The 26,300-nt window shown below is 40.7% G+C and overlaps 1 protein-coding gene across 1 annotated transcript in view; it reads left to right on the top strand.

The window, feature by feature from the left end:
• Positions 1-26,300, top strand: part of ITK (IL2 inducible T-cell kinase) — a 66,813-nt gene that overhangs the window by 24,504 nt on the left and 16,009 nt on the right. Inside the window, exons 4-8 of the mRNA XM_005683226.3 lie at positions 3,509-3,637; positions 8,258-8,298; positions 12,308-12,459; positions 16,424-16,489; positions 20,230-20,284. Of these exons, the coding sequence (XP_005683283.1) occupies positions 3,509-3,637; positions 8,258-8,298; positions 12,308-12,459; positions 16,424-16,489; positions 20,230-20,284 (443 nt within the window). The remainder of the gene's footprint in view (positions 1-3,508; positions 3,638-8,257; positions 8,299-12,307; positions 12,460-16,423; positions 16,490-20,229; positions 20,285-26,300) is intronic.

The raw sequence follows: 26,300 nt of genomic DNA, 5'->3' as shown, positions 1-26,300 counted from the left end.
CCTTGCATTCCTATACACGAATAATGAGAAAGTAGAAAAAGAAATTAAGGAAACAATTCCATTCACCATTGCAACGAAAAGAATAAAATACTTAGGAATATATCTACCTAAAGAAACTAAAGACCTATATATAGAAAACTATAAAACACTGATGAAAGAAATCAAAGAGGACACTAATAGATGGAGAAATATACCATGTTCATGGATTGGAAGAATCAATATAGTGAAAATGAGTATACTACCCAAAGCAATTTACAAATTCAATGCAATCCCTGTCAAGCTACCAGCAACATTTTTCACAGAACTAGAACAAATAATTTCAAGATTTGTATGGAAATACAAAAAACCTCGAATAGCCAAAGCAATCTTGAGAAAGAAGAATGGAACTGGAGGAATCAACTTGCCTGACTTCAGGCTCTACTACAAAGCCACAGTCATCAAGACAGTATGGTACTGGCACAAAGACAGACATATAGATCAATGGAACAAAATAGAAAGCCCAGAGATAAATCCACACACATATGGACACCTTATCTTTGACAAAGGAGGCAAGAATATACAGTGGAGTAAAGACAATCTCTTTAACAAGTGGTGCTGGGAAAACTGGTCAACCACTTGTAAAAGAATGAAACTAGATCGCTTTCTAACACCCCACACAAAAATAAACTCAAAATGGATTAAAGATCTAAATGTAAGACCAGAAACTATAAAACTCCTAGAGGAGAACATAGGCAAAACACTCTCAGACATAAATCACAGCAGGATCCTCTATGATCCACCTCCCAGAATTCTGGAAATAAAAGCAAAAATAAACAAATGGGATCTAATTAAAATTAAAAGCTTCTGCACAACAAAGGAAAATATAAGCAAGGTGAAAAGACAGCCTTCTGAATGGGAGAAAATAATAGCAAATGAAGCAACTGACAAACAACTAATCTCAAAAATATACAAACAACTTCTGCAGCTCAATTCCAGAAAAATAAACGACCCAATCAAAAAATGGGCCAAAGAACTAAATAGACATTTCTCCAAAGAAGACATACGGATGGCTAACAAACACATGAAAAGATGCTCAACATCACTCATTATTAGAGAAATGCAAATCAAAACCACAATGAGGTACCACTTCACACCAGTCAGAATGGCTGCGATCCAAAAATCTGCAAGCAATAAATGCTGGAGAGGGTGTGGAGAAAAGGGAACCCTCCTACACTGTTGGTGGGAATGCAAACTAGTACAGCCACTATGGAGAACAGTGTGGAGATTCCTTAAAAAATTGCAAATAGAACTACCTTATGACCCAGCAATCCCACTGCTGGGCATACACACCGAGGAAACCAGAATTGAAAGAGACACATGTACCCCAATGTTCATCGCAGCACTGTTTATAATAGCTAGGACATGGAAACAACCTAGATGTCCATCAGCAGATGAATGGATAAGAAAGCTGTGGTACATATACACAATGGAGTATTACTCAGCCGTTAAAAAGAATTCATTTGAATCAGTTCTGATGAGATGGATGAAACTGGAGCCGATTATACAGAGTGAAGTAAGCCAGAAAGAAAAACACCAATACAGTATACTAACACATATATATGGAATTTAGGAAGATGGCAATGACGACCCTGTAGGCAAGACAGGGAAAGAGACACAGATGTGTATAACGGATTTTTGGACTCAGAGGGAGAGGGAGAGGGTGGGATGATTTGGGAGAATGGCATTCTAACATGTATACTATCATGTAAGAATTGAATCGCCAGTCTATGTCTGACGCAGGGTGCAGCATGCTTGGGGCTGGTGCATGGGGATGACCCAGAGAGATGTTGTGGGGAGGGAGGTGGGAGGGGGGTTCATGTTTGGGAACGCATGTAAGAATTAAAGATTTTAAAATTAAAAAAAATAAGTAAATAAAAAATAAAACATTTTAAATCTTAAAAAAAAAAAAAGAAGTAAGTCACAGGAATGCAATGTACAGTACAAGGAATATAGTCACTATTTTATGATAAGTTTGTGTGTACGTAATCTGTACATACATGAGTCTGTACGATTCATAAAAATATTGAATCACTGTGTTGTGTATCTGAAACTAATATTGTAAGTCAGCTACACTTTAATAAATATTTTTTTTAAAAAAAAGGACCTGCCTCCAGAGCTGCTAAGAGTAAGTCTCTTGGAACTGACCAGGTCCATAGTCGGCACCCAACAAATGTCAACTAGTCTTAAATGTTTTCAGATCATTGTAAGGGTACTTCTTAGGGCTCACCTTCTCGACAGCATAATCAGAACCAGCACAGTATTTACATACATGAGATGTGGAACCAGGCTGCTAAGGAAAAAGCTCTAGCTCTGCCAATAATTAGTGTGTGACCTTGGGCAAATTCCTTGACTTTTCAGTATCTCCATTTCCTTACCTGACTAGCAACAGATAGTCATAAGGTTATTGTGAGAATTAAAAGAGTTTGTTGTTGTCCAGTTGCTAAGTTGTCTCCAACTCTTTGCAACCCCATGGACTGCACCTCGCCAGCTTCCTCTGTCCTCCAGTATCTCCTGGAGTTTGCTAAAATTCATGTCCATTGAGTCAGTGATGCTAGGATGTGGCAGACACTTGGAATCATACCCAAAGAAAGCATTTAGTCTGTATTACTATCATTGCCATTTAGCCTGAAGGCCCAGCTTTTCAGGAAAAAATAGGTTCAAATATTAATCTAAGTAGCTACAGAGACTGACAGTAGGCAAACCATCTGAAATCATGGGACCCAAGATGCCCTTCTCTGAAAAATGAGAATAAATATACAAGTCTTATCTTCTTCCAAGATTGTTGTGAGTCTCAAATGGAAAGTGCCAGATAAATTGAGAAGGGCTCTCAAGTTTAACGTTCACAGGCACAAAACAAACACTAACATACAAAGTAATCAAAAGGGCCCCAACTACTCTCACTGGCCACTCTCCCTCAGTGAAGGGATTTTACTCACAGGATGTTAGAGCTGAAAGAGGCATTTGAGATAACCTGTCAGTTTTTTATACTTTTTTTTTCCCCCCAATCAGGAAAGCCTCTCTTCTCCTGTACCAAAATTTAACTTTAAAGCCCCAAATCTAGAAAGGATAAAAGCAAAGTTGCTATGGGTAGAGATGGGAGAGATAGAGTGGTGAGAATCACACCCACTCAGTCTTCCCTGAGTTCCTAAGGCATTTTTGTGGGGCCCAGAGACCCCATCTATCAATCCCGTGGCACAGTGGGAACTGGGAATCAAATGAGGATTTTGCTCAACCCAAAGACACACAACTAACCAAAGGCACAGCTGGATAAGAATCCAGATCTGCTGATGCCTAAATTCAATATACATGCTTCTGTGTGCCCAGGAAAAAAGACCATTTTCTCTGACTACTCTAGGTAATACTCATGCAAGTTCACACAGCAGGGTCCAGTCTCAAGGAATTGTTAAGTTGGTGGCTCTTGAGTGACTGACCTGGAAATAACTCTTCTGCTGGTGCCAACTCCTTTCAGAAACCAGGAATAACAACAGTTTGGTGCCCAAGTATCACCCTAATTTCTGGATGGATGGGAGATGGCTGTGCTGTACTCAGATGGAGAAGCTTGCAGTGGGCTGTGCCCAGTACGATCCCACCAAAAATGGTGAGCAATTATGAATTCCCTTTCTTCTTTGTATAATGACTGACCGCTCTGCGAGTAGAAAGGAAATGTTCTTTGCTTCCCATCACCAGGGGTGTCCAGGATTGAATGCAAAATTTCACATTTTCAAAATTTTCAGAAGATAGTCATCTGCCTCTAACACTAGTATGTTGGTGGTTTTTCATCTCGAGTGCGTGTGTGTGCACTCAGACATGTCCAACTCTTAGCAACCCCAAGGACTATAGCCCACCAGGCTCCTCTGTCCTTGGGATTTTCCAGGCAAGGATACTGGAGGGGGTTGCCATTTCCTTCTCCAGGGGATCTTCCTGACCCAGGGATCAAACCTGTGTCTCCTACTAACCTGCATTGGCAGGCAGATATTTTGTCACTGAGCCACTGGGGAAGCCTACATCTTGAAGCTGATGTCTTTATAACTCCTTGCTACTCAAAGTGTGGTTCTTAGACCAGCAGCATCATCAGCACCTGGAAGCTGATTAGAATGCAAATTCTAGGGCCCCTCATAGGTCTGTTGGATCAGAATTTGTATTTTAACACTATTTGGGTGCATGGTTAAGTTTGAGAAGCATTGCTATACCCTCAAGTTAGGAAATTTGAAAAGCACAGTCTACTTAAATCTGAAGTTGTAGAGACAGCCTATAGATATATAGAGATACACAATATTATCTATTAGAGTGGCATCATATCACACATGTGTTTATAACGCAAGTTGAATTCTACACACTTGGAGGGGGAAGAAAATAAAACCAAAAATCTGCTTATTTTACAGTGTGGTTTCTCCCCACCTCTACTTACTTGCCCTTGAACTCCACAGTCTCAGAGAGAAGGAGGCCTCAGCCTAAATGCAAAGTTGAAACAAAAGATCCTGTTCTTTGGCCTTTGAAGTCAAAGACTTAGGTCCTAGGGATTGGCGTTTGAATCATTTTTAATTTATGTAATGAATTTGGAGGGGGCGCATCCCAGATAGCTCAGTGGTAAAGAATCCGCTTACCAATGCAGGAGATGCGGGTTCAGTCCCTGGGTCGGGAAGATCCCATGAAGACGGGAAGAGCAGCCCACTCCAGCATTCCTGCCTGGAAGATCCCATGGATAGAGGAGCCTGGTGGGTCACAAAGAGCTGGACGTGACTGAGTGACTGAGCATGCATGCACAATGACTGGGCCCAGAGCCCCTGGTGAAGGGCAACTCCACTCTGATGCACACTTACATACATAACACTCCCACTTCTCACAACCATCTAGGGTAGATGGTGTGATGCTGAACAAAGAGGAGGCTCGAGCACTTCAGCACCCTCGAGGTTACACAGTGAGGAAGCGCGCTGCGGAGACACGGTTGACTAGGAACGACGGATTCGATGGATTGTTTTCTTTCATCGCCCTTTCCTCTCAGCCTCTCTTACCCTACTTAACTTTTCTCATCTGTCAGTTTCTTTTTTGCACTAAAACCCAGTACCTCAGATTGACAGCCCAAGGCGGATGTGCTAAATGTAACACGTGGCTGGGTTTTCTGTGGCTTCCTGAGTTGCAGCCCCTTTTAGTGCCACTTTAAAAACCACTACTTCTCACCCTCCACCTTGTGAGAGAAAGTTCAGAGTTACCAGTTCCTTGACCCAGAAAAGTATTTGCCCAGTTTTAGAGGTCAGTGATTCCCTACATTAGCTCTGTGGACCATACAAAAGCCAATATCTAATGAAAAAGAAATAGGTTTTATGTGGGTGGAATCAACCACAAGGACAGGATGGCATGGGCTTGCCAATGACTGAAAGCTCTTTCCAAAGTCAGAGCTGTCTCCAAATTCCTGTCGGAACCTTGCTGTAGGCCCTTGGATGTGTCACTTGGCTAACGAGGACCGTGATGTCCTCATCACTAAAATGGAAGGGGAAATTTTAGGGGTCTTAAGATGAAATATTCTCTAAACCCCTTTCCAGTTCTGAAATCCTTTGAATCTGTTTCCATTGTGCAATTTTCTCCATGCGTGTAGTGGTTATTCCTAGGGACACCATATTTCCCTCCACTGGGTGGCACACACATGACAGAGGTGTGAGGAACATCTGAATGGCTCACCAGGACAGGGCTGGTCATGCTAAGCTCCTCCCCAAATGAAGCCAGGGTCTAACCACTGCACAGTCACTCTGCTGATGGTCCTGCTTTTGCTGGACCTACTGCCATCTCCTCATCTGAATCTGTTCTTATTCTCCCTTCTTCTGGTTTGGTTTAACTAATCTCATGCACCATAGCTTTGACACACTTGAGAGCAGTTTTCAAGAAGCAAGGCTTGTAGAATTCCCAGTGTTGGGCACAAATACAATGAGGGCCTAAGAGGACAGGGCTTTGGGATTAAAAAAAAAAAAAAAACCAGCTGGTGTGAGTTCCAGCCCCTCAGTATCCTTGCTCTGTGATTTCATATTTGTTACTTAACTTTCTGAGTCTTTTAGCCAGTTTTCTCATCTATAAAGTAGGAATGATGATAATTAGTTACTTTCTGGGGTTGTTGGGAGGTTCAGTGGGGTTGGGGAAAGCTCTTAGCACAGCTTCTGGCACTTGGTGGGCTCTCTGTAAATGGTAACCGTGTCTGCTAGTCATTCTTTTTGTGGACGAAAGAATCTGAAGCTGAGACAGTATGTGTGTGTCTGCCTGGGAAGTAACAGAGGTCACTGAATTTAAAATGGGCTCTGTTATGTCAACCCTCAGGCTTTCCAGGTGACTCAGCGGCTAAAGAATCTGCCTGCAATGAAAGAGATGAAGGAGATGCAGGTTTGATTGCTGGGTCAGGAAAATCCCCTGGAGGAGGGAATGGCTACTCAGTCCAGTATTCTTCTGGAGAATCCCATAGACAGAGGGGTCACAACAGAGTAGGACATGACTGAAGCAACTTAGCAAATACTCAACCAACAGCAGCGTCCGCTCATGTAGCCAGAAGTAACCCCACGTACAAGTTTTACCACATACAAACTTCACACAGAGAGGGAGGAAGAAAGGTAAGAGCAAGGCCAGAGGAAGAAGAGATCAAGCACTGATATTCAGGGCTGGAAAGTGCTCAAGACTGCCCAGCTTGTATGTGGTGGAGCTGGGGTTAATGTAACTGGCTCTTGGCACCAAGTGGAGTGCTGTAATGGAAGCATGTTTCCCATTATATATGTATGTTTCCTTTTTCTAAGTTAATTGCACACCTAATACCCAGCCTGCCCTTGATTATGGAGAAGGCAATGGCAACCCACTCCAGTACTCTTGCCTGGTGAATCCCGTGGACGGAGGAGCCTGGTAGGCTGCAGTCCATGGGGTCGCTAAGGGTTGGACACGACTGAGCAACTTCACTTACATGTTTCACTTCCATGCATTTGAGAAGGAAATGGCGACCCACTCCAGTGTTCTTGCCTGGAGAATCCCAGGGACGGGGGAGCCTGGTGGGCTGCTGTCTCTGGGGTCACACAGAGTTGGACACGACTGAAGCAACTTAGTAGCAGCAGCAGCAGCAGCAGCAGCAGCAGCCCTTGATTAAGGTGTCAGCACAGAGTCTGGGCTCCAGTGTCAATGTATGAATCTCTTCTCGCCACATCCCAGACACGGCTGCCCAGTTCCAAGTCAACCCCCTGCAGAGATACCATGCTCACCACCTGTTGATGCCACCCACCCCCCGCTTATCTCTAACTGTTCAAGAAGTCTGAACCACACAGAAGCCTAGGCACTGCGTCCCCGTAACCACACAGACACACAGCTTCAGTCCACTGATTCCACACTGGGCCTTTTTAGTGCCTTAAACCAGGGGTTCCTAACCTCTGAGATCTAATGCCTGATGATCTGAGGTGGAGCTGATGTAATAATAATAGAAATACAATGCAAAATAAATATAATGAAGTTGAATCATCTGGAAGCCACCCCTTCCACCACCCCACCCCCGGATTCATGGAAAAATTGTCTTCCACAAAACAAATCTCTAGTGCCAATAAAGGCTGGGGACTTCTGCCTTAAAGGAGAAATCCTGAGAGACACAGATGAAGAGAAAAAGGAGAGAGAGAGGGAAAGGGAGAGAAAGAAGAGAGGGGAAAGGAGGGAGAAGGAAGAGACTGCAGAGAAAGTGAGACATGGAGACACAAGGACATAAACACAGAGAGGTGTTGGGGTGTTGTCTGGAGGAATCGGCAAGAACAAATACTCAGAACCTTAAGATAACAGCCCTCTCACAAAGCAGCACGAAGACCTCTCACCTCATCCACCCTCTCTCCAAGCCTGCAGGGGCATCAGGAAGGCAGTGAGTCATGGTGTCCCTGAGTCACCAATTCCAAGTCCTGGTTCAGCAGGTGGAGGTGCCTTTGTGGAGGCTCCATGCCTCTGGGGAAGGACATACACTGAGACGCGGGGAACCCCTCTGCACTAGGCTTTTCCTGGGGTACAGGAAGAGGGGCTTTTGGAAGTCTCTGGTGTCTCCTGGAAAATGAGATCAGGAACACGCAGGCTGAAAGAGATAAAGCCCAGGCCCCGTGTCTCATCCTTTCCTCCTGCTGTTCTCTTTGGGGCCCCTTTTCTCCGAAAAGCCCCCAGCCGTTCATCTCCAGCTGGGCACATTTGATTTCAGGCTCATCTTCTTTTTCTGTTTTTCTTGTTTCAGCTTCAAAGAAGCCTCTTCCTCCTACTCCCGAAGACAACAGGGTGAGCAAAAGCACGAGGTCTGGGCGGGGGAGGCGGGGGCCCAGGGCACCTCAAGCTGCTGCTCTGATGTCGTCCTGCTTGAGTTTCCCATCTGCTCAGGTTTCTCAACCATGACCTCGTTGTGATGCAGTTCAGCTCAACACTGTGGGTTTCTTGGGCCCAGCTTGTCTCCTGGGTGGGTCCAGGTAAAATGACCACTCAGCTGCCAAAATCTTCACTCCACCGCCTTCACTCAACAAACACTTCTCGGTATCATACTGTGCATCCAAGTACCTTGACTAGGTTGGGGTCTAATAACAGCTCACAGTCACATAAAATGGTGTATTTACTCCACCCTTTGACAGACAAGCATTTTGGAAACATACACCTAAGAACACTTCAAATTCTTCAAAGCAGGTCCACGCTTTTACTAGTTATTTCAAAACTCACTATCTGTTCTGGCCACTTCAGAGGGTTATAGTTTTATTCTCATGTGAAAGCTTGGGGAAGCAAGTCCCACAAGAGGTTATCCCAAGGCCATTCGGTAACTCAGCAGTCAAGTTAGTAGGCTAGAGGGTTCCTGGTGTGGTGGTCTTTAACTCGAGTGGTCGTTCCCAAAAGTGTGGTCTCTGGACCAGCAGCATCAGCATCACCGGGGAGCTGGTTAGAAATGCAAATTCTCAGAACTCCTTCCCCACCCCACCCCAAACCTCACCACCCCATCAGACCTTTGACTCACAAATCTTTAGGAAAAGGTACCAGTAATCTGCACCTTAATGAACCTCACAATGATTCTAAGGCATGCTGGAGTTTAAGAAACACTGGTCTAGTATACTGACTTGCAAGACTTAAGTGATATCAAGTCAATCCTCGGGAAGCTATTTAGTCAAAAAGACAAAACAAAACAAACCAAAGAATAGGAGAAAAAGCAATCTTAGCCCTCACTTTATGGTAATACCAATGCCGATATCCACATTTGAGTACCTGGTCTTTATTCTAGAACATACTGATTCTGCTCCCGCATGCTCTCCTGAAGGATGAGCCTTGCTTTTTTTCCAGCCGATATGGTGACATTTCAAACACTGGCCGCTTCCCCATAAGAGAAGTTCTACGTTGCTCAAAACTGGACGGACCCTTAGATTTGTTGTCAGCCCTCTCTCACACAACAAGAAAGAAATGTATTTAAATTGCAGCAGAAAATGGGCTCTTTTCTATTTTACTTCATTCATCTTCTAAAGACCATTTCACCATCACCCTTGAAAACATGGTTTGGAATCCCACTGCCCTGGCTCGTGGGTGGTTCCAATAGTCCCACCTAAACCCACATCTCTGCACCTTAGGCTGGCTTGCTCCTTCTGGTTTTTCACTATTAGTCAAGGTGAAAGTCAGAAAACAGGGCCTATCCACCGCCCCTTGGACACCACCACTTGGCTTCTCAGACTTCTTGGAGGAGCAGCTTTAGGGCACCAACCACAGGGCTGTTGGAATCACGGTTGCAGTTTCGATCACACGTGTAAATCCACAGCAACATTTATCTTGAATTACTTGAAATCACTTCTCCCATCACCTTCATGTTCTGTTCTAGACTAAGTGATGGCATCTTGAGTTGGCATCCATAGAGGCTATACTTTTAATCTGATCTGAGCAACCGGCCTGATGCTTAGTGTGAGAGAGACTATGGACTGGGAACAGTTCTCCAGAGGGTGGAGGGTGGCTATTATTGGTCAGGATAGAAACTATCCATGATCAGAATAATTGAGAACTCCAGGCCTCTCTAGCCTATGGGTGCAGATGAGGTTATATTTCACTCTTGGTCCCCCCACGTACACAAGAACTCAGCCCTTCTTCGAGGCCCATCCCCATCAACCCAGAAGGACTTCCTGAGGGGCCACGCAGACACATGTCTGCCTACGCCCTGGCTTCCTTGTTAAGGCACACTACCCTTTCCACTCCCAACTGGGAGGGCCCAGTCTCAGCTGGGTCGAGCTCTCGCCAGCTGGGGTCAGGAGCTCTCAGAAGTCAGGGCCGTTCTGAGACCAGCAGTAGAATGGCCAGGAGACAGGACTAGTCCCCCATTCCATGACTCACCTCATCTCCTGGGCTCCCAAATAGCCCTTCTGGAGCCCAGAGTCTCAGTTTCTCCAAATGCCATCCCTTCATTTTCTCAGAATAATCTCATGGTTCTCAATCCTTTCAGACCCAGTATTCCCTTTTTCAGACAAATATTTTATGAAGCCCCCTTTATTATAACAAAAAGAAAGTAAATAGATAATACCACTTATGTAAACACATACTTTCTAAAAGAACCAATAAATGTTCTAACTGTAATGTTTAAAAAGGAAAATAAAATAACTTATACAAATCCATACATGTTTCTATATATAAATATTGGGCATGACTATACTGGACAACATAATAAAACGCATCTGTATTTGAATCCTGTTAAATTTGGCAGCGCAAATGCAACTGTTTCAGTAACGTAGTATCAGTGACTCAAAGACAGTACTACCATCTGTGATACACTTTCCAAATGAGCAAACAACTCTTGGTCAAGTTCTTAACTAAACAAATTGTAATCCACCCTCCACGTAAAGCGTGGCTGCCTCCTAGGAAACCAAGTGCTTCATATAAGGTGGAGGTAGGATCTAGGTCAGAGTGTTATTGTACATTATTACTGTAAGCGGCCTTCTCTGGAATATCTAACAGGACATTCAAAAGTCATGGGATGCTGCATGTGGGATGATGCAGGGTGTTTTGCATCCTTGACCCTCTCCCATTCAATGCTAGTAGCCACCTCAACCTTTGTGACATTCAAAACACCGCCACAGATGTCCAAAATACTCCCTATGGAAAGGTTTCACATGGTTTGAGAAACCTGCTTTGATCTTTGTCTCCAGTTCAGTTCAGTTCAGTTCAGTCGCTCAGTCATGTCTGACTCTTTGCCATCCCATGAACTTTAATCAACCAGTTGGATCTATAATGAGATGAATACCTTACTATATTTTTCCTTTATCCCCCTGCCCTTGAACACAATTCCTTCCTTCATTAGCTCTTAGGGTAACAGCCTCTAGCCCAACAACTTTCATCTGTAGTACTCAGTATATCATCTCACAAGCTCCACAAATAATCTAGGCTTCAAATCCAAACTGTATCAGTATGACAACATTTTATTTTTTAATCTCCGATATTTTTATGCCACCAAATACTTCACTGCATTCAGAGAACTTCTGATTTCCCATCACTGACGCTCACTCTAGCCAGTGATCTCAGTCTCTTCCCACATTTGCTGTCTCACAAAGCCTGCTAACCTGTAGCAGGTGTGCCCACCCTGAACACTGGTGACTCCTTTACATGAGGACCACTTCCATCTTTAATATCTCATCCTAAGAAAGATACTGAAAAACAGTGATACAAGCAAGAGAGCCCACCGGAGGAACAAGAGATCCCATGGGATATAGTAGAGAAAGCATAAGAATAATTCAGTTGCTAAACTTGCCCCATCTGGGTCTCAGTTTCCCTATTCTAAACAAAAGAGTGGACTAAATGATCTCTCAGAGGCATTCCAGCTCCAACAGTCCATAATTCTATGGATCTGGATAAGCCCAAAAATAAAAGTAGGAAAGCATGAACTAAATGATATAGTTTAATGACTTCATCACCTTTGCCAAGGATGTGATGCTTCTAGCAGACAGTCTGTGAATTATGACATGGCTTAAGTAGAGAAACAAGCAGATTTCTGTGATGAGCATGGCTGCCTGGAGTTCACTGGGAGTCAGAGTTTACCACTTGAAATGGGAGAGGCAATGAATTCCGGGTATTGTGCGTCTTTGTGTCCTATTCCATATCACGAGCCTGATAACAAGCAAGCCAACTAGAGGAAGGTGAATGGCCTCAGCGAGCGTACCCCCAGTGGATCTGGTGTCTGACTGGCATAGGTCCAAGAGCAAGTTACAGCTCAGGGACTTGCTGACCTTTTCCACAGGCTACCTCCTTCCTCACATCTTTGCTTGATTTTGTCTCCCTCCTCCAGCGGTCATTTCGGGAACTTGAAGAAATCGTGGTCATTGCCCTGTATGACTACCAAACGAATGATCCCCAGGAGCTCACCCTACAGTGCAACGAGGAATACTACCTGCTCGACAGCTCCGAGATTCACTGGTGGAGGGTTCAGGACAGGAACGGGTAAGGCGCCCAGTGGCTGCTGTCCCAGCTTTCGAGGGGAGGTGGGAACAAAGACTGCCCTGCCTCTCTCAGAGTGACCATGGCATTGAGTTAGGAGAGGAGAGCAGAGGCAGGAGGAGGAAGGAAGACGTTGCTGAAAAGGGTCTTCCCCTTCTCAGAAGAGCCTGGGAGGCAGTCACTCGCCATACTTACTCCCTGGACCTGATCATGCCCTCCCAACCTCCAAACTCATCTAAAAATCTTCTGGGTTTTTCCACTGATATCCACAGTTTGGGAGAACGGCAACTTGTTCCACAAAGCACCATTGTTTTTGAGTGCTTAAATGAGGCTGAAGGTGTTTATCCCATTGTGAGGGTCTTATTGTTGGTGGAAGCAAAAGGCATGTACAGACGGTGCAGATTGGTGGTTACATTAAGAAGCATCAGGGAAAAAGTACTAAAGATTTAGTTAAGCCAAGAGCAGTGAACTAGCCATCCACATGATTCATGGAGAAAATAAAGTTGTACAAATACAATTTACCCTCAATGGGACTTTTGAATGAAAAAAAAAATCTTATGACCCCTTATCTGAACTGAACTACAAGAAAATTATTACTGTTACTGACCTTTAGAATGCTCTGGAATGTATGTGAGTTTCATACCAGTGGTTAGTTTAAAGTTATCAGATTTATACTGCTTTATAAGGCTGTACATTTTCCTTTAAAGATCAGAGATATTTACCTATGTCCCAGAATATTCTCCAGAATCACCTCCAGAAGATGATTTCAATAACTGCATAAATCCAACATAAAAATGTACCAGAATTTAGCGAATTTCTTTCTTGGGTGCTTAGGCTGTTTCTAATATTTTGAAAATATTAACAATGCTACAATTAACATCTTTAAATATTAAGGTTTAAAAGTTTTCAAAGTATGAGATTATTATTAATTTTAACATAGTTATTAAAAGAAAATGAAAACACTCCATTAGTGCAATATCTGGATAGACAATGTCGATGTTTTATATTACAAAAACTAACAACAGAGAGAAATATACATAAAAATAAGCCACCCTCTATTTGTCTAAACATCAGTTCTAAAAGTATTCATTGTTAAGTTACTTGTGCATCCTAGGCAAAAGAGTTAGACATATAGAAATGCACCCTGTTTTTCATTTGCATTAAGGTGATTCATTCTGATCTTCACCTTGCTTTTAACTTTTAATGATGTATTTTGAAGATATTTTCATATCAGTGCATACAAATCTACCTTATTTTTAAAGTAAACATATAGTTTTAGAATGTATGCTTGTATTATAAATATTTAAACAATATTTTATAGTGGGACATTTAGTTTCCAGGTTCCTTTCTTTGTTGTTTCAAACAAGGCTGCAATGAAGATCTTGAATTGCCCATGCTCATATAACTTAGAAATCTTTTGAAATATATATACTTTTGAAAAAATATTTTTTTCTTTGGGGAAAAATACATAACTCATATTTCTAACAATGGAACTGGTGAGTCAGATTATGTGACATCTTAATTTTAAAAGATAAATACCTCAAAAAGCTTGCCAAATTTTACATTTCCCCACCAACAGGGTATTGGAGTGCCAACACTGAAGTGAAAGTGTTAGTTGCTCAATCGTGTCCAACTCTTTGTGACGCCAGGGACTGCAGCCCACTAGGCCCCTCTGTCCATAGAATTCTCCAAACAAGAATACTGGAGAGGGTAGCCATTGCCTTTTCTAGGGGATCTTCTGGACCCAGGAATCAAACCTGGGTCTCCCACATTGTAGGTAGATTCTTTTCTATCTAAACCACCAGCAAAGCCCAACATTGAGTATCATTAAACTTTAAAAAGGGGAGCCAAAAAAATAAAATAAAATAAAAAGGGGGGGGGGGCAATCTGATGAGTAGAAAAAGAAGTACACAAACATTTTTAGGGTAAAGAGTTTACTTTTTACATATATCATTACTTACATTTTCAAGGCACCTTCTCTTTAAGTAGCCTTATCAATTCCATCGCAAGGGAAGTAAAGGAGGGTTAGATCAAAAACTGTGGTCTCAGAGGTAGTGTCACTTGCTTGCTGAGAACAGACCCAAAAGCCCCCTCACCTGGAACCTTCCTCTTTAGTTAACTCGGGAAAACAAACAAGACCAGTCACATCACCTTCTCTTTGCCTATTACGGGGAGCCTCATTTCAGAAATAGGTTCAAGACTGCCTGGCTCCACAAACACCAGAGGAACTTACTAAGAAATTCATCCCTTCAACCAACTGACATTTCTTTAGTACAACTTATGTGCCAGGAAATTTCTTCTCCTAGGTTTCACTTCCCCAAATGACAGTTAACCCTTTATTCAATGGCCCGTGGAAGGGCTCAGCTCTGTACTTCAAAGGGCATCACAGAAGACACCCCAGAAGCCAATCAGGGTGTATGGGAATTTCCCTAGTGTGCTTTGTAATAGTGTGGCACAGCGGAAAGTACACAAGATGCGGACGCAGAAGACTCAGACTTGAGTATCAGCTGCTTTTGTTACACAGGGCCTTTGGAAAAGTCACTTACCTTCTGTGAATCCATTTCCTTACCTGTAAAATGCAGATGATAATATCAGCTTTCCATCTCAGAGTGCTGAGAAAATCATTGAGATAAAGAAAGTGAAAGGACTTTGTAAACTCTGTATCCACACACGAGAACTATCATCATTTTGTAGATAATCCAGTTTTGGTTAGGATATTAAAACTGTCATTTTATATGGAAGCAAAATAGTATTTGACCTAGTAATATAATTGTAAACATATGGTGTGGCAAAAACAGACATAATTAAAAGGAAATCCAAAAGAAAGAGATAAAAGACGGCATATCTGAGAACAAGTTGACTCCTATCCGTTGGAATTGACTACCTTGAGTGCTGACTTAAGGAGGATTCTGAGGCTGGATGTTCAGTTCTCCAAAGGAAGCATAATACCATGACTGACTAGCCATGGGTATAAGATACAAGATATCCTGTATTTGACATCACCATTCTTCATTTCTTCACTCCTCCAAACAATTCTGTGAAATAGATTACACATTTCCCATTAAACAGAAATCACTAGATTGAAAAAGATTCAAACACTTAATGGAGTAAAGAGCAGGAAGTTATGAGACATCTTTTCACAGAATGCACAGTCTGGTGGGATTTTATGTGTAAACTAGTTTAGGTCCTTCATTTTACAGGTACAGAATCAGAGGCCTAGAAAGTGGAGACACTGCTTTCACCTTGTAGTATTGAATGTGACAGTGAATGAAACGGTGTTTTGAAAAGCACCTACACGAGGGTAAAGGATGTTCTTACCAGTCTCTTGATCCATATGTCTTTGTTTATACACAGTTTATTCCTGCTCAAAAGAAACTCCTCACCCCAAATCCAGCATAGTTTTATTTTGTTTTTCTCATGTTTTATCATTTATGTTTGAAGGAGCACAAATAACAAAAAATATTAGGGAGGCCTTGAATTAAAAGTGTACATGGTTGACTGACAGTATCTTTTGGGACCTGTGGTTGGAAAGTAATTCTTTATATTTTAATTATTTTGGTTTCCTAACTATAAAATGCTAGCACTAAAGTGGAAAAATACTGATTATAACACACACACACACATACACACAGATGTTTCCTATTCGAAAATAAAGACTGAACATTGATATTTTTTCCAATAGAGGAAATTTTCACAATGAAGAGATTAGCAAGCAGAGCTAATAAAGTAAAGTAACTATTTCTTATTTATCATGGCTCAAATTTTAGTAATAAGATCTATATAGCCTTTAACAGATAGCAGCTTGTTATTTTTAGTAATTTTTTATTTGAATATTTTAAAATGTCTTATCCTGAATGCTAAACAAGACTTCTTCATCTTTAAATGACATCTAGTTGATTAAATCTATGAAATGGAGATGTAAAAATTAGTTTTATATTAATATAAACACTAATTTCCCTTTAAACAGGCATGAAGGATATGTTCCAAGCAGTTATCTGGTGGAAAAGTCTGCAAATAACCTGGAAATCTATGAGTAAGATTTTTTTTTTTTTTCAAAAATTGGTGCTAATTGGTCTTCTTAGATTAAGAGTGAATCATTGGTTAATTATTAAAATACCAGGCATTTTCTCTTCTTGACTTGCTTCCATACTCAGAACCCTAAATAAGCAGCTGGGGGTCACTTTAAATAGGAGAAGGGGAAGGAAATGTGTTCTCATCTCCCGTTTTACCAAACTAATGTTTTCAGATGTCTGCACACATTGTAGTCAAAGGAAAAGTTTCTCCTGGAAATTCCAGGAATATTGATCTTACACTATGAACACTGGATCTAATACAGACTGATTTAAAACATGGTTTAATTAAATAATTCCAATACCAGCAGACAAACAGATAGGTACTAAATATCTGCTTAGTTTGTGTTGTTTGTTTCAGACTTATTTAAAAGGAGAGGTCACAAACAGCTTTAGTGAAATTATTCAATGTTTAATAAAATCCAAATGTAGAGAACAACATACTTACCATGTGCATATATTTACCAGCTCAGTTGCTAGAAGGCCCAGAAGCAATAATACTAGAGTCTCAATGTGCACACTCAGGTTCTGGTTTTTAAATAACACTTCCCACTAAAAACAACTAGGACTTCCTGGAGAAATGGCTTGGAGACTCGGAGTTAGGGCAAGGAAAGAACAAAGACGAAATTGGAACATTTTGATGCACCAAAAAATTAAAGAAGTACCCCCTAATTTTTTGTTGTTAAGTAAGGTGAACACACTGAGTGAGCACAGAAATCAGGTGAACACATTGAGTGAGCACAGAAGTCTGATTAAAAATGCCTCTTCTGACAAAATCTGGATAATCTGAGTATCATAATAAGTAATGACAGTAATGAACTATAGTCACTGAATAAAACAAGAATCCATCATAAATAAATATTTTGATAACTAAATAAATAAAGGGACAAGAAGACAAAAACTCCTTCTCACTGTAAAATGCCAAATAATGAATGCAGAAGGAATTTTAATGTGAAAAACCATCTTTTTATAGCTTGAAGTACCAACTGATTCGGGCAAGAATCATCAATGAAAGTTATAAGTAGGTGATAAAAGTTTGATATTTACATAGTTTCAAAGTATCTTCCTACAAATCACTTACTAAAAAGAGGAAATAGCTGGCAGACCCCATCTTAACTAAACAATCCAAGTTCACATCAATAAGGGGGCAGGCAGACATCGTGCATCTCCTGACGTGATACATTGAGAAGGACACAGCATCACTTCGGTGATATTCCCACCCAAACATGCGTAAACCTGAATCAGCCATGAAGATATAACAGACAAATCCAAACTGAGGCATAGTCTACAAAATAACTGCCCTGGGCTCTTCAAAAATGTTAATATTATCAAAGACATGAAAGACTAAGAAATTAGTTCACATTAAAGGAAACGGAAGAGATGTAGTAACTAAATGCACCAATAATCCTGGGTCAATCTTGAACTATAAAAAGCAAACCAAAAAAATAGTAATACAAAGCATATTATTGGGATAACCAATGAAATCTGAATAAAGTCTAAAATTAGATGACAGCATTGTGTCAGTGTTAAACTTCATGATTTTGGTAATTGTACTCTGGTTATATAAGTGTATATTTTATTTCTTAGAAATACATACTGAAGTACCTATTAAAATAATGTTCCAGTTTGGACACACTGCAGTTTGAAGAACTCTATTTTAGAAGATACAGGGGTGAGAGAAGTTAAAGAATATTAATTATTTTGGTCCATTTCATTTCTCCTTCAAACTTATATGAAACATAGATAAGGAAAGAAGGAGCCATGTGAGAACATGCACATGACAAATAATGTCGTGATTATGTTCCTTAGGAGTTAACAGATTGTAAGAACTGTATCTGGCAGGTGTAACTCCTGAAAGATGTGAAGTTGGGGGCTATAGCATAGCAAACTAGGCTTTTGGGGGGGGAGGCAGGGAGCCTTTAATGCTTTTTCCTTAAGTCCTTGGTACATGATAGTTACAGGCTCTATATGGTGGTGATAAGAGCATGGGTTCTGGAGCCCCACTGCCTGGGTTCACATGCTGGCTACTCCAGACCAGTGCACTGACCTTAGGCAAGTCTCATAACCTGCTGATAACACTTCCTGACACTGATAGATGAGCTCTACATTAGCTAATTATTCTTTGCAGTCCTGAAGTTCTCATCAGGATATGGCTGGAGCTATCCCCAAGCAAACTTTGATGGAGTCCACTCTGACTCAACTGGACATGAGTTTGAGCAAGCTCTGAGAGTTGGTGATGGACAGGGAGGCCTGGCGTGCTGCTGTCCATGGGGTCGCAAAGAGTCAGACATGACTGAGCAGCTGAACTGAACTGAACTGAACTAGTCAGAGATGTGATTTCAGCCTAGTTAACAGCCAATGCAAAAGAGAGTAATCAGGGCATACCCAGGAGGCCAACATTCATACTGAGGCTGTTTTAATGGAAACTTTATAAAAAGTCAGTTAGTGTCTTTTATAAACCTGTATAATACTAGCTTAGAATCATCAGTCATGAAACATCCAAAGATGATACCACATTGCATTTATCTGTTACATGTTATCTGTTGTTGCTTGCTTGAATACAATGTTTCACACTTTATGTTGATGAACCCAAACTACAAAAATAACATTGAATCCATAATATACTTAGATTTGCTTTCCCCCACTGTCCAAATCATTCCATCACAGTGCATTGGTTCATAAAACTGGCTGACATGAATTATTTCATGGTAAGATCTATTCTTTGCTAGCAATAAATCTAAAAGTTATCTTTCTTTTCTTTTTTTCCCCATTTGTATATTTAATCTATTATTCAAATTGCTCATAGAAAATTTGATTTTAAAACTTCTTCGGAGAAGAGTTGAGCCACTTATCCTGAGAAAATTAGCCTGAAATCTTAAGAAATTAAAACAGTTGTATGATAAAATCAGAAACACAAAACTAAACAATATTGTGTTATAACATGAACCCCGTGACACATTTTCCTTTTAAACTAAATTTGAAGTTCAATATCAGGTCAGTTCATTTTGTAAAGGTAGAAAATATGTTAATATTTACCTTATTTTTAGCAGAATACATCCATTAAAATTTTTTAGTTTATTCAACAAATAAATCTGGCACTCATTTCACAAGGAATGTAGCAATACCTAAGGTTTTTCTACGTTTGCATTTTTTACAAAGATAAACTAGCCTTGTGGGACACTGTCAATGTTATTTGTTCAGGAGCTTTTCTGCAGCTAGGAAAAATATAATTATTTTGCAGAAGATCTTGAAAACCAGTCTTACAGAAGAAAATGCTGCAATCATTTTAAAAGGATATTTGCTACACTTTCAAATTTATATTCAACTTTTAGAGCTGTCCTAGCATCATTCTACTTATAACCATCCACTGAGTTACAAAACAGAGCAGAAGATAAATGTTTTCAAAAATTTTAATAAGGAGAATTTCCAACATGCACAAAAGTGGAGAGAAAAATATAATGAAACTTCATGTACTCAAAGCCCCCCAACTTCAACAATTATCAACATTTTACCACTTCCGATTTATTTGTTCCCTTCCAGTTAAACATTGTATTACCTGGAAATGGTTTGTGCTTTTGCCTTTGAGTTTGAAAGTATTGGTAGAAACAAAAAGAACAAAAAATTCTCTAGTATTAATTATCTTTCATAAGTAAATAATAAAAATTTTAAATCTCATTTTTCTATGCCTTTTTCCTGCTTTCAGGTGGTACAATAAGAATATCAGCCGAGACAAAGCTGAAAAACTTCTTTTGGATACAGTAAGTCTCTTTAACCTATCTTTTGGCTTCAAATAAAATGAATTGTGCTACTTTTTTTCAGCCAGGCTGTGGTTTGTGATGATGCTCATGTCTGGTACAAGTATAAAAGTGTTTTGGAGTTTACAGGCTTAGCATACATCAGTCTAAGAAACCTGGAGAGGATCAAAGGTCTTGGTATTAACATGTGAATATGGCCACCGCTTCAGGAGGCGGTCTTTCCCACCGTGATGGCTGGCCCTGGAGAGCTTGGGGCTGGTCTTCCCTGCCTGCCTCTCTGGTTAGGTCAGGGATGGCTGTGATTCAGATTCCTCCTGGCTGAGCTGTGTGTGGAACTAGAGGAAATACAGCACTTGTTTTTTAACTCATTTTTCAAACAACTGTTCTTCTCCAGAGCCATACAGTGTGAGGACCAGGACTGATCTCACCCAGGGGTGTCAGGATTGAGGGAGAGAGGGAAGTGAAGAAAGGCGGCTTGGTGTGGTGGGGAAAGTCCTGGCCTCCGCTCTGGCTCCAACTCAGTGTGTGACTTTGGGGACATCTCTTCTTCCTTCTGGACCTCAATTTCTCAATGACTTCAAGGGAGGCATTGGGCTAAATCAGAGATGACAACTACCTAGGATCATACTGCCACTCTCTAGTCTTGGTCCTGTGGCCGACCCCATTGATCAGAGCTCATGGCTTTGGGATCCTTCTCAAAACAGCACTCAAGGAAGCTGCCATCAACTGACTGGCAGGCAAGGGAACCCCTCTCTTCCTGGATCAGAAGATCATTTGTTACTCTAAAGCTGTGCCTCTCAAAGTATCTGTGGTAATGGATTACTTTCTGTGGTTGGTTTTTAATTTCCATTTGTCATAGACTTATGTAAATTCAATAAAAAATGAATTCATAGGGGAAAAAAAGCAAAAATAAGAAGCAAAGGCATACAAAATAATGCAAGTCCAATTTTTTATTAGTATTAGGTCGCTATAAAAAGATTCTAAATGCTTCCTCTCAATTTCTTTTTTTGTCTGGTGGTGGAGCAGTAACAGTTTGCCAGCTGGCACCCATTCACAGACCACACTTAGAGTAGCCCTGAAAATTGCACGTTGGGGCTCTTGCAGAGAAACCAAATGCATGGAGGTACTGAGAAAAAGCTTTCTACAAAGAAATCAATGTATCAGCTTATTTGCTTAGAGCAGTGGTTCACAAGCCTGTCTGCACATTAAAATCTAAAACGGGAAACATTTTAGAAATACCAATGACAAGGTCCTACCTCAGACTCATTAAATCATAATCTCTAGTGGATAGGGTACAGGCGTTAGTAGTCCAGAGAAAAATATCTCGGAGTCAGCCTAAATTCAGATGATGTTAATAATCCAGGCTCAACACAGCCTCACCAGTGAGACCAGCAAACAGTAGGCATGGGCTGATGGAGGCATTAGTCTCCCTATGCTGAAATGTCAACCGTGTTCCTGCCATTTCACCATATATTATTTTCCAGTTATAGTTTGAAGGTATTTCATATCTTTAAGATTCTGAAACTGCAAACCTCTCTTGGATGGAATGAAGCTGGAGTGACCAATGTATCCTGGTTTGCCTGAACAGTTTGTTTTAAAACTGAGAGTCCAATGGTCTCAGAACCACCCCCACCACCAACCTCTGTCCCGGACAAACCAGGACAGTTGATCACCCCAACAGGCAACCATTACCGGTTTGGAGAGTGACTAGGTGTGAGCTTAGGGAAGGGGACCTGGGAAGATTTCAGGTAGAGAATGAAGGGCTGTGATGAGAAGGTGGAAGGATGATGAATACTGTCAAAAAATAATCTAAAGGTATAGAGTTGACTTTTGCACAAGGGAAACTTGAAATGATAATAAATTCATTCTATCAAAGGCAAAAATAAATTTTCTGTATGAGGAAATTGGGAAGGGAGGAGAGCCCACAGTTGTATTTGAAGCAGCGAACTTCTTCTCCCTTGATTCAGTTGCCAGGAGGCAGGCGAAGAGGACAAGTTCAGTTGTTTGTGTGTTTACCAGTGACAGGTGTATAGCAGGCAGTCTGTATGATGCTGGCCGTCTCAATTAGCACCTGTCATGATTATGACATGTCTGTGCCACTTCCTTTATTAGGATTTCTCAGTATAAACTCACGTACCTTACCATTTTGCTGAGCACAGAACTAAGCACATAAAGATACTTGAGACAGGATCTTTGACCTCAATAGGGACTCTCATAGACACTATCAGTAAACAAGAAAAACTCTGAAGAAAGAGAGAAGAATCTAAGATAAACTGAGCATATACAGGAGGCTTTCAGTACTCTCAGAATTTTGAGAGTATTCTAGAAGGAATTAGAAAGATTTCATGGAGTAAGAGGAATTAAGGTGAGTCATTACTAGACTCTGGTTTCCCCTTGGTTCCACCCCAGCTCAGCACTTAATTATTCCCCATGGTTTCCAATAGAGTATACATTAGAATCACTAGGGAATTTTTAAAAATAAAGATTTCCAGGCCCCAGCCCAGACCTACAGAATCAGACTCTCCAGGGTTAGATTCTGGAAACCTGTATTTTTTCAAGTCACCTTGTGATATATATGCGGCCTACTCAGCATCTATGTTGTTGGATAATATAATAAATTGTTAAATTAACCAATAAGATCCTATAATAAGAGTTATACTGAATTTAAACAAGTACAGTTTTGTTATTTTTAATCACACACTGGTTAATGAAGTATGCCCATAGGGCATCTAAAAAAGCTCACAGTAATGATTAGCAAAAGATGATTTCTGTTTTACAGCAGTTCTTTGGAGGCACTTAAATACATTCTGCTTGCTAGAGCAGTTGAAACATTCTTCCTTATTAATATTCTAAACTACTTCACCAAATCCTCTTTGCTTCCTTAGGTCATATACAGGCAAACTTCAGTGGGTCCCTGTATTGTACGATGTTTAAAATATCAACAGAACTTTTTCAGGGGTATATTTAGTGTCTCCTTCTCTAACAATTATAGAACCCTTAAAAGATGTATTAGTTCACTTTTATTGACCAAAAATTGATTTATTTCATTTTTATTAACTAAATCTCTCAAGGTACTGTCCCAAACATATTTCACCATTAGAATATAAACACTTTATCTTGTTCCTGCTTTACACAGGACCCCAGAACTGTACCTATGACATAGTAGTTGCTTATTGAACATTTGTTGAGTGAATGAATACAGCAAATGCTTAAGAAGTGTTTGAAATTAACAACTATATTTTGGGAGAAGCTGGCCAGTCATGAGCATTGTTTGGAGCTTTTAAAAAATACAAATTCTAGGATGTCAGCCCTCACCAGTCAGAACCTTGGAAATTGGTACTCAGGTAATTCTGGGACTTAGCCAAATTTCAGAACCACAGAAAACAACTCTTAATGTGTTTTATCAGTTCTTCAGATAGCACCTCCTTTAAGAACGTCCTCATGCTTTCCCTCTCACAAACTGTGGAATGTGGTTTTTCCCCACCTTTGAACTCTTATGTTGCAATGTCATGACATCTCCAGTAGCTCTCATGGACCTCAGCAGTCTGTCTTCTGTGTAACCCATTTAGGTAGAGGGCGAATTCCTTGCAAGCAGGTACTTGATACCTTACAGTATGGCACATATTGAGTGACCTGAATTTGGGGCAGGAGCGTTTTCTAAGACATTGTTAATGATATTTCCATGATTCTAAGGTGTCACTAGTTAAAAATGCAATATTGAGTCCACAGAAGAATTGTTTTAAGGGAAGAAATGAACCACCTCCAAAACGAAGAGTAGTTATATGTCAGAGACACTCAAATTATAATGCAGCACAACAAAGACATGTTATCAGTCTATATTTTTCATAATAACCTACCCTGCGTGTCAAGACTATCTTCTGTAAGGTCCCCTTCAAATCATATGGACAGAAAGAAAGAAGGACAGTCACAGTCAACATATCTCAGAAGAAAGCAGACAATGGTGTTAATACTTCTAATGGATGGCATACCATGGCATGTGATAACGGCTGATGATAGTCATAGTAGTCCTTGTTCTGGTATTATACTCCAGGAACTGTTCTATGCACTTTAATTCTCCCAACCATCTTGCAAAAGTCATTTTACAACAGAAAACTGAAGCCCATACATTGACTCTGGAAGCATCTGTAATTCACAGAATTATAAATTGTTAGAGCTAGAATTCCTTTTAAAGAATATCTGATCCATCCCCTTTGTGCTACAGGGGAGTAAACTGGGCCAAATTTAGATAATAAATTAGTGTCCGTCTGGACTAGGACAGGGACGCTTCTTCATACACACACACACACACACACACACACACACACACACACATACACACATACACACACATAGTTAATAAGGGAATATATGAGTTAAGGTCTATTTTCCCATCTGCACATTTCCCATCGTTGGCATTTTTTTTTCTATTGTTGCATCTTTATTTTTCCAGATAAAATAGTAAAAGATGACCTCAGACCTTGACTATATCCCATAGGAACAAGCCCACTCCCCAACCCACTCTGGCTACACTGCAGAGATCAGTGCCCCATGCATAGCAGTGATAGGACCAAAGACCCTTTAGACTTCCCTGTTCTTGGTGGTTGTAACTTCCTCTGAGCCCCTTACAGGAAGTAGGTGATAATGTACGTGCCGGATGCCTCATTTTCCCCACACCCGGGGCTGCCTCAGCCCCAAACCAGAGTTTCCTGTTACCAGAGCTGAATGCCACCTAGAGCAACTGCGATGGAGGAAGAGCTCTGCCAGCCTCCTGTCCTTGGCAGAGCTGACTGCAAACCTTACTTCTCTTTTGTCTGATGTCTATGGATCAGTTTACTCTTAACAGTTAAACCCCTCTCTCATCACAAATTTATAAAAAATAATAATGGTTTCTTTTAAAGAATAACAATAACAAAAAAAAATCTTAATTAAATAGAAGAGATATTCCCACTCCTTTCTTCACAGATAGCTGATAAACTTCAGGCCTTTTTGGTCTTTGTTTCTTCCCTTTAAAATACATTACAAATGCAGATAATGTCTTCTTTGGCTAAAGCTTGATTTCTTCCTGCCCTGAATTTGATCCATCACATTTCAATGAGGCAAGAGCAAAAGCTTCAGTATTTAGCGAAAGGGGAAAACTTTTGAAGACAAGTGATGTTATGTAATATATGGATGAATATCATAAACATGACATTGAGTTGGAGAAGGAAATGGCAACCCACTTCAGTATTCTTGCCTGGAGAATCCTGTGGACAGAGAAGCCTGGTGGGCTGCTGTCCATGGGGTCGCAGAGAGTCGGGCACGACTGAAATGACTTAGCATCCATGCATGCATTGGAGAAGGAAATGGCAACCCACTCCAGTGTTCTTGCCTGGAGAATCCCAGGGATTGGGGAGCCTGGTGGGCTGCCGTCTATGGGGTCGCACAGAGTTGGACACGACTGAAGCGATGCAGCAGCAGCAGCAGCAGCAGAAGAAGCCAGACACAGATTCACTATTCATAATATCAGGTTAAAACAGCCCAAATGCTCAGCAACTGATGCACAGATAAACACAATGTGGTGTTATTCATACAAAAGGATATTATGCAGCCATAAAAAAGAATGAAGTATTGATATATGTTAAAAGTTGATGAACCTTATAAACAATATGCTAAGAGTAAGAATCCAGTCAAAAGAAACCACATATTACACAATTTCATTTATATGGAATTTCTAAACTAGGCAAATCTATAAATAAGGCAAATTAATGTGCTGGGGTGCAAATGATACTGAGGTGTCTTTCAGGAAAGATTAAAACATTCTAAAGTTAGATCATGATGATGGTGGCATAACTCTTTGATTTGATACAAATCATTGAATTGTACACATAAACAAGGATCATTTCATTGTATCTAAATTAGGCTTCAAAAGCTATTTTAAAATCTAATGAATTAATCTGGGATTTTTTTTTTTTGGTGTCATATAGCTCAGCTTTACTTCAGAAATTGAATTCACTACTGATCCCAACGTGGGGGAAGTCAA

This window comes from Capra hircus, chromosome 7 (genome assembly GCF_001704415.2).
Source record: "Capra hircus breed San Clemente chromosome 7, ASM170441v1, whole genome shotgun sequence".
In the NCBI taxonomy this organism is placed as follows: domain Eukaryota; kingdom Metazoa; phylum Chordata; class Mammalia; order Artiodactyla; family Bovidae; genus Capra; species Capra hircus.
Note: the sequence above shows the minus strand (reverse complement) of the source record. Positions and strands in the feature narration are given on the sequence as shown.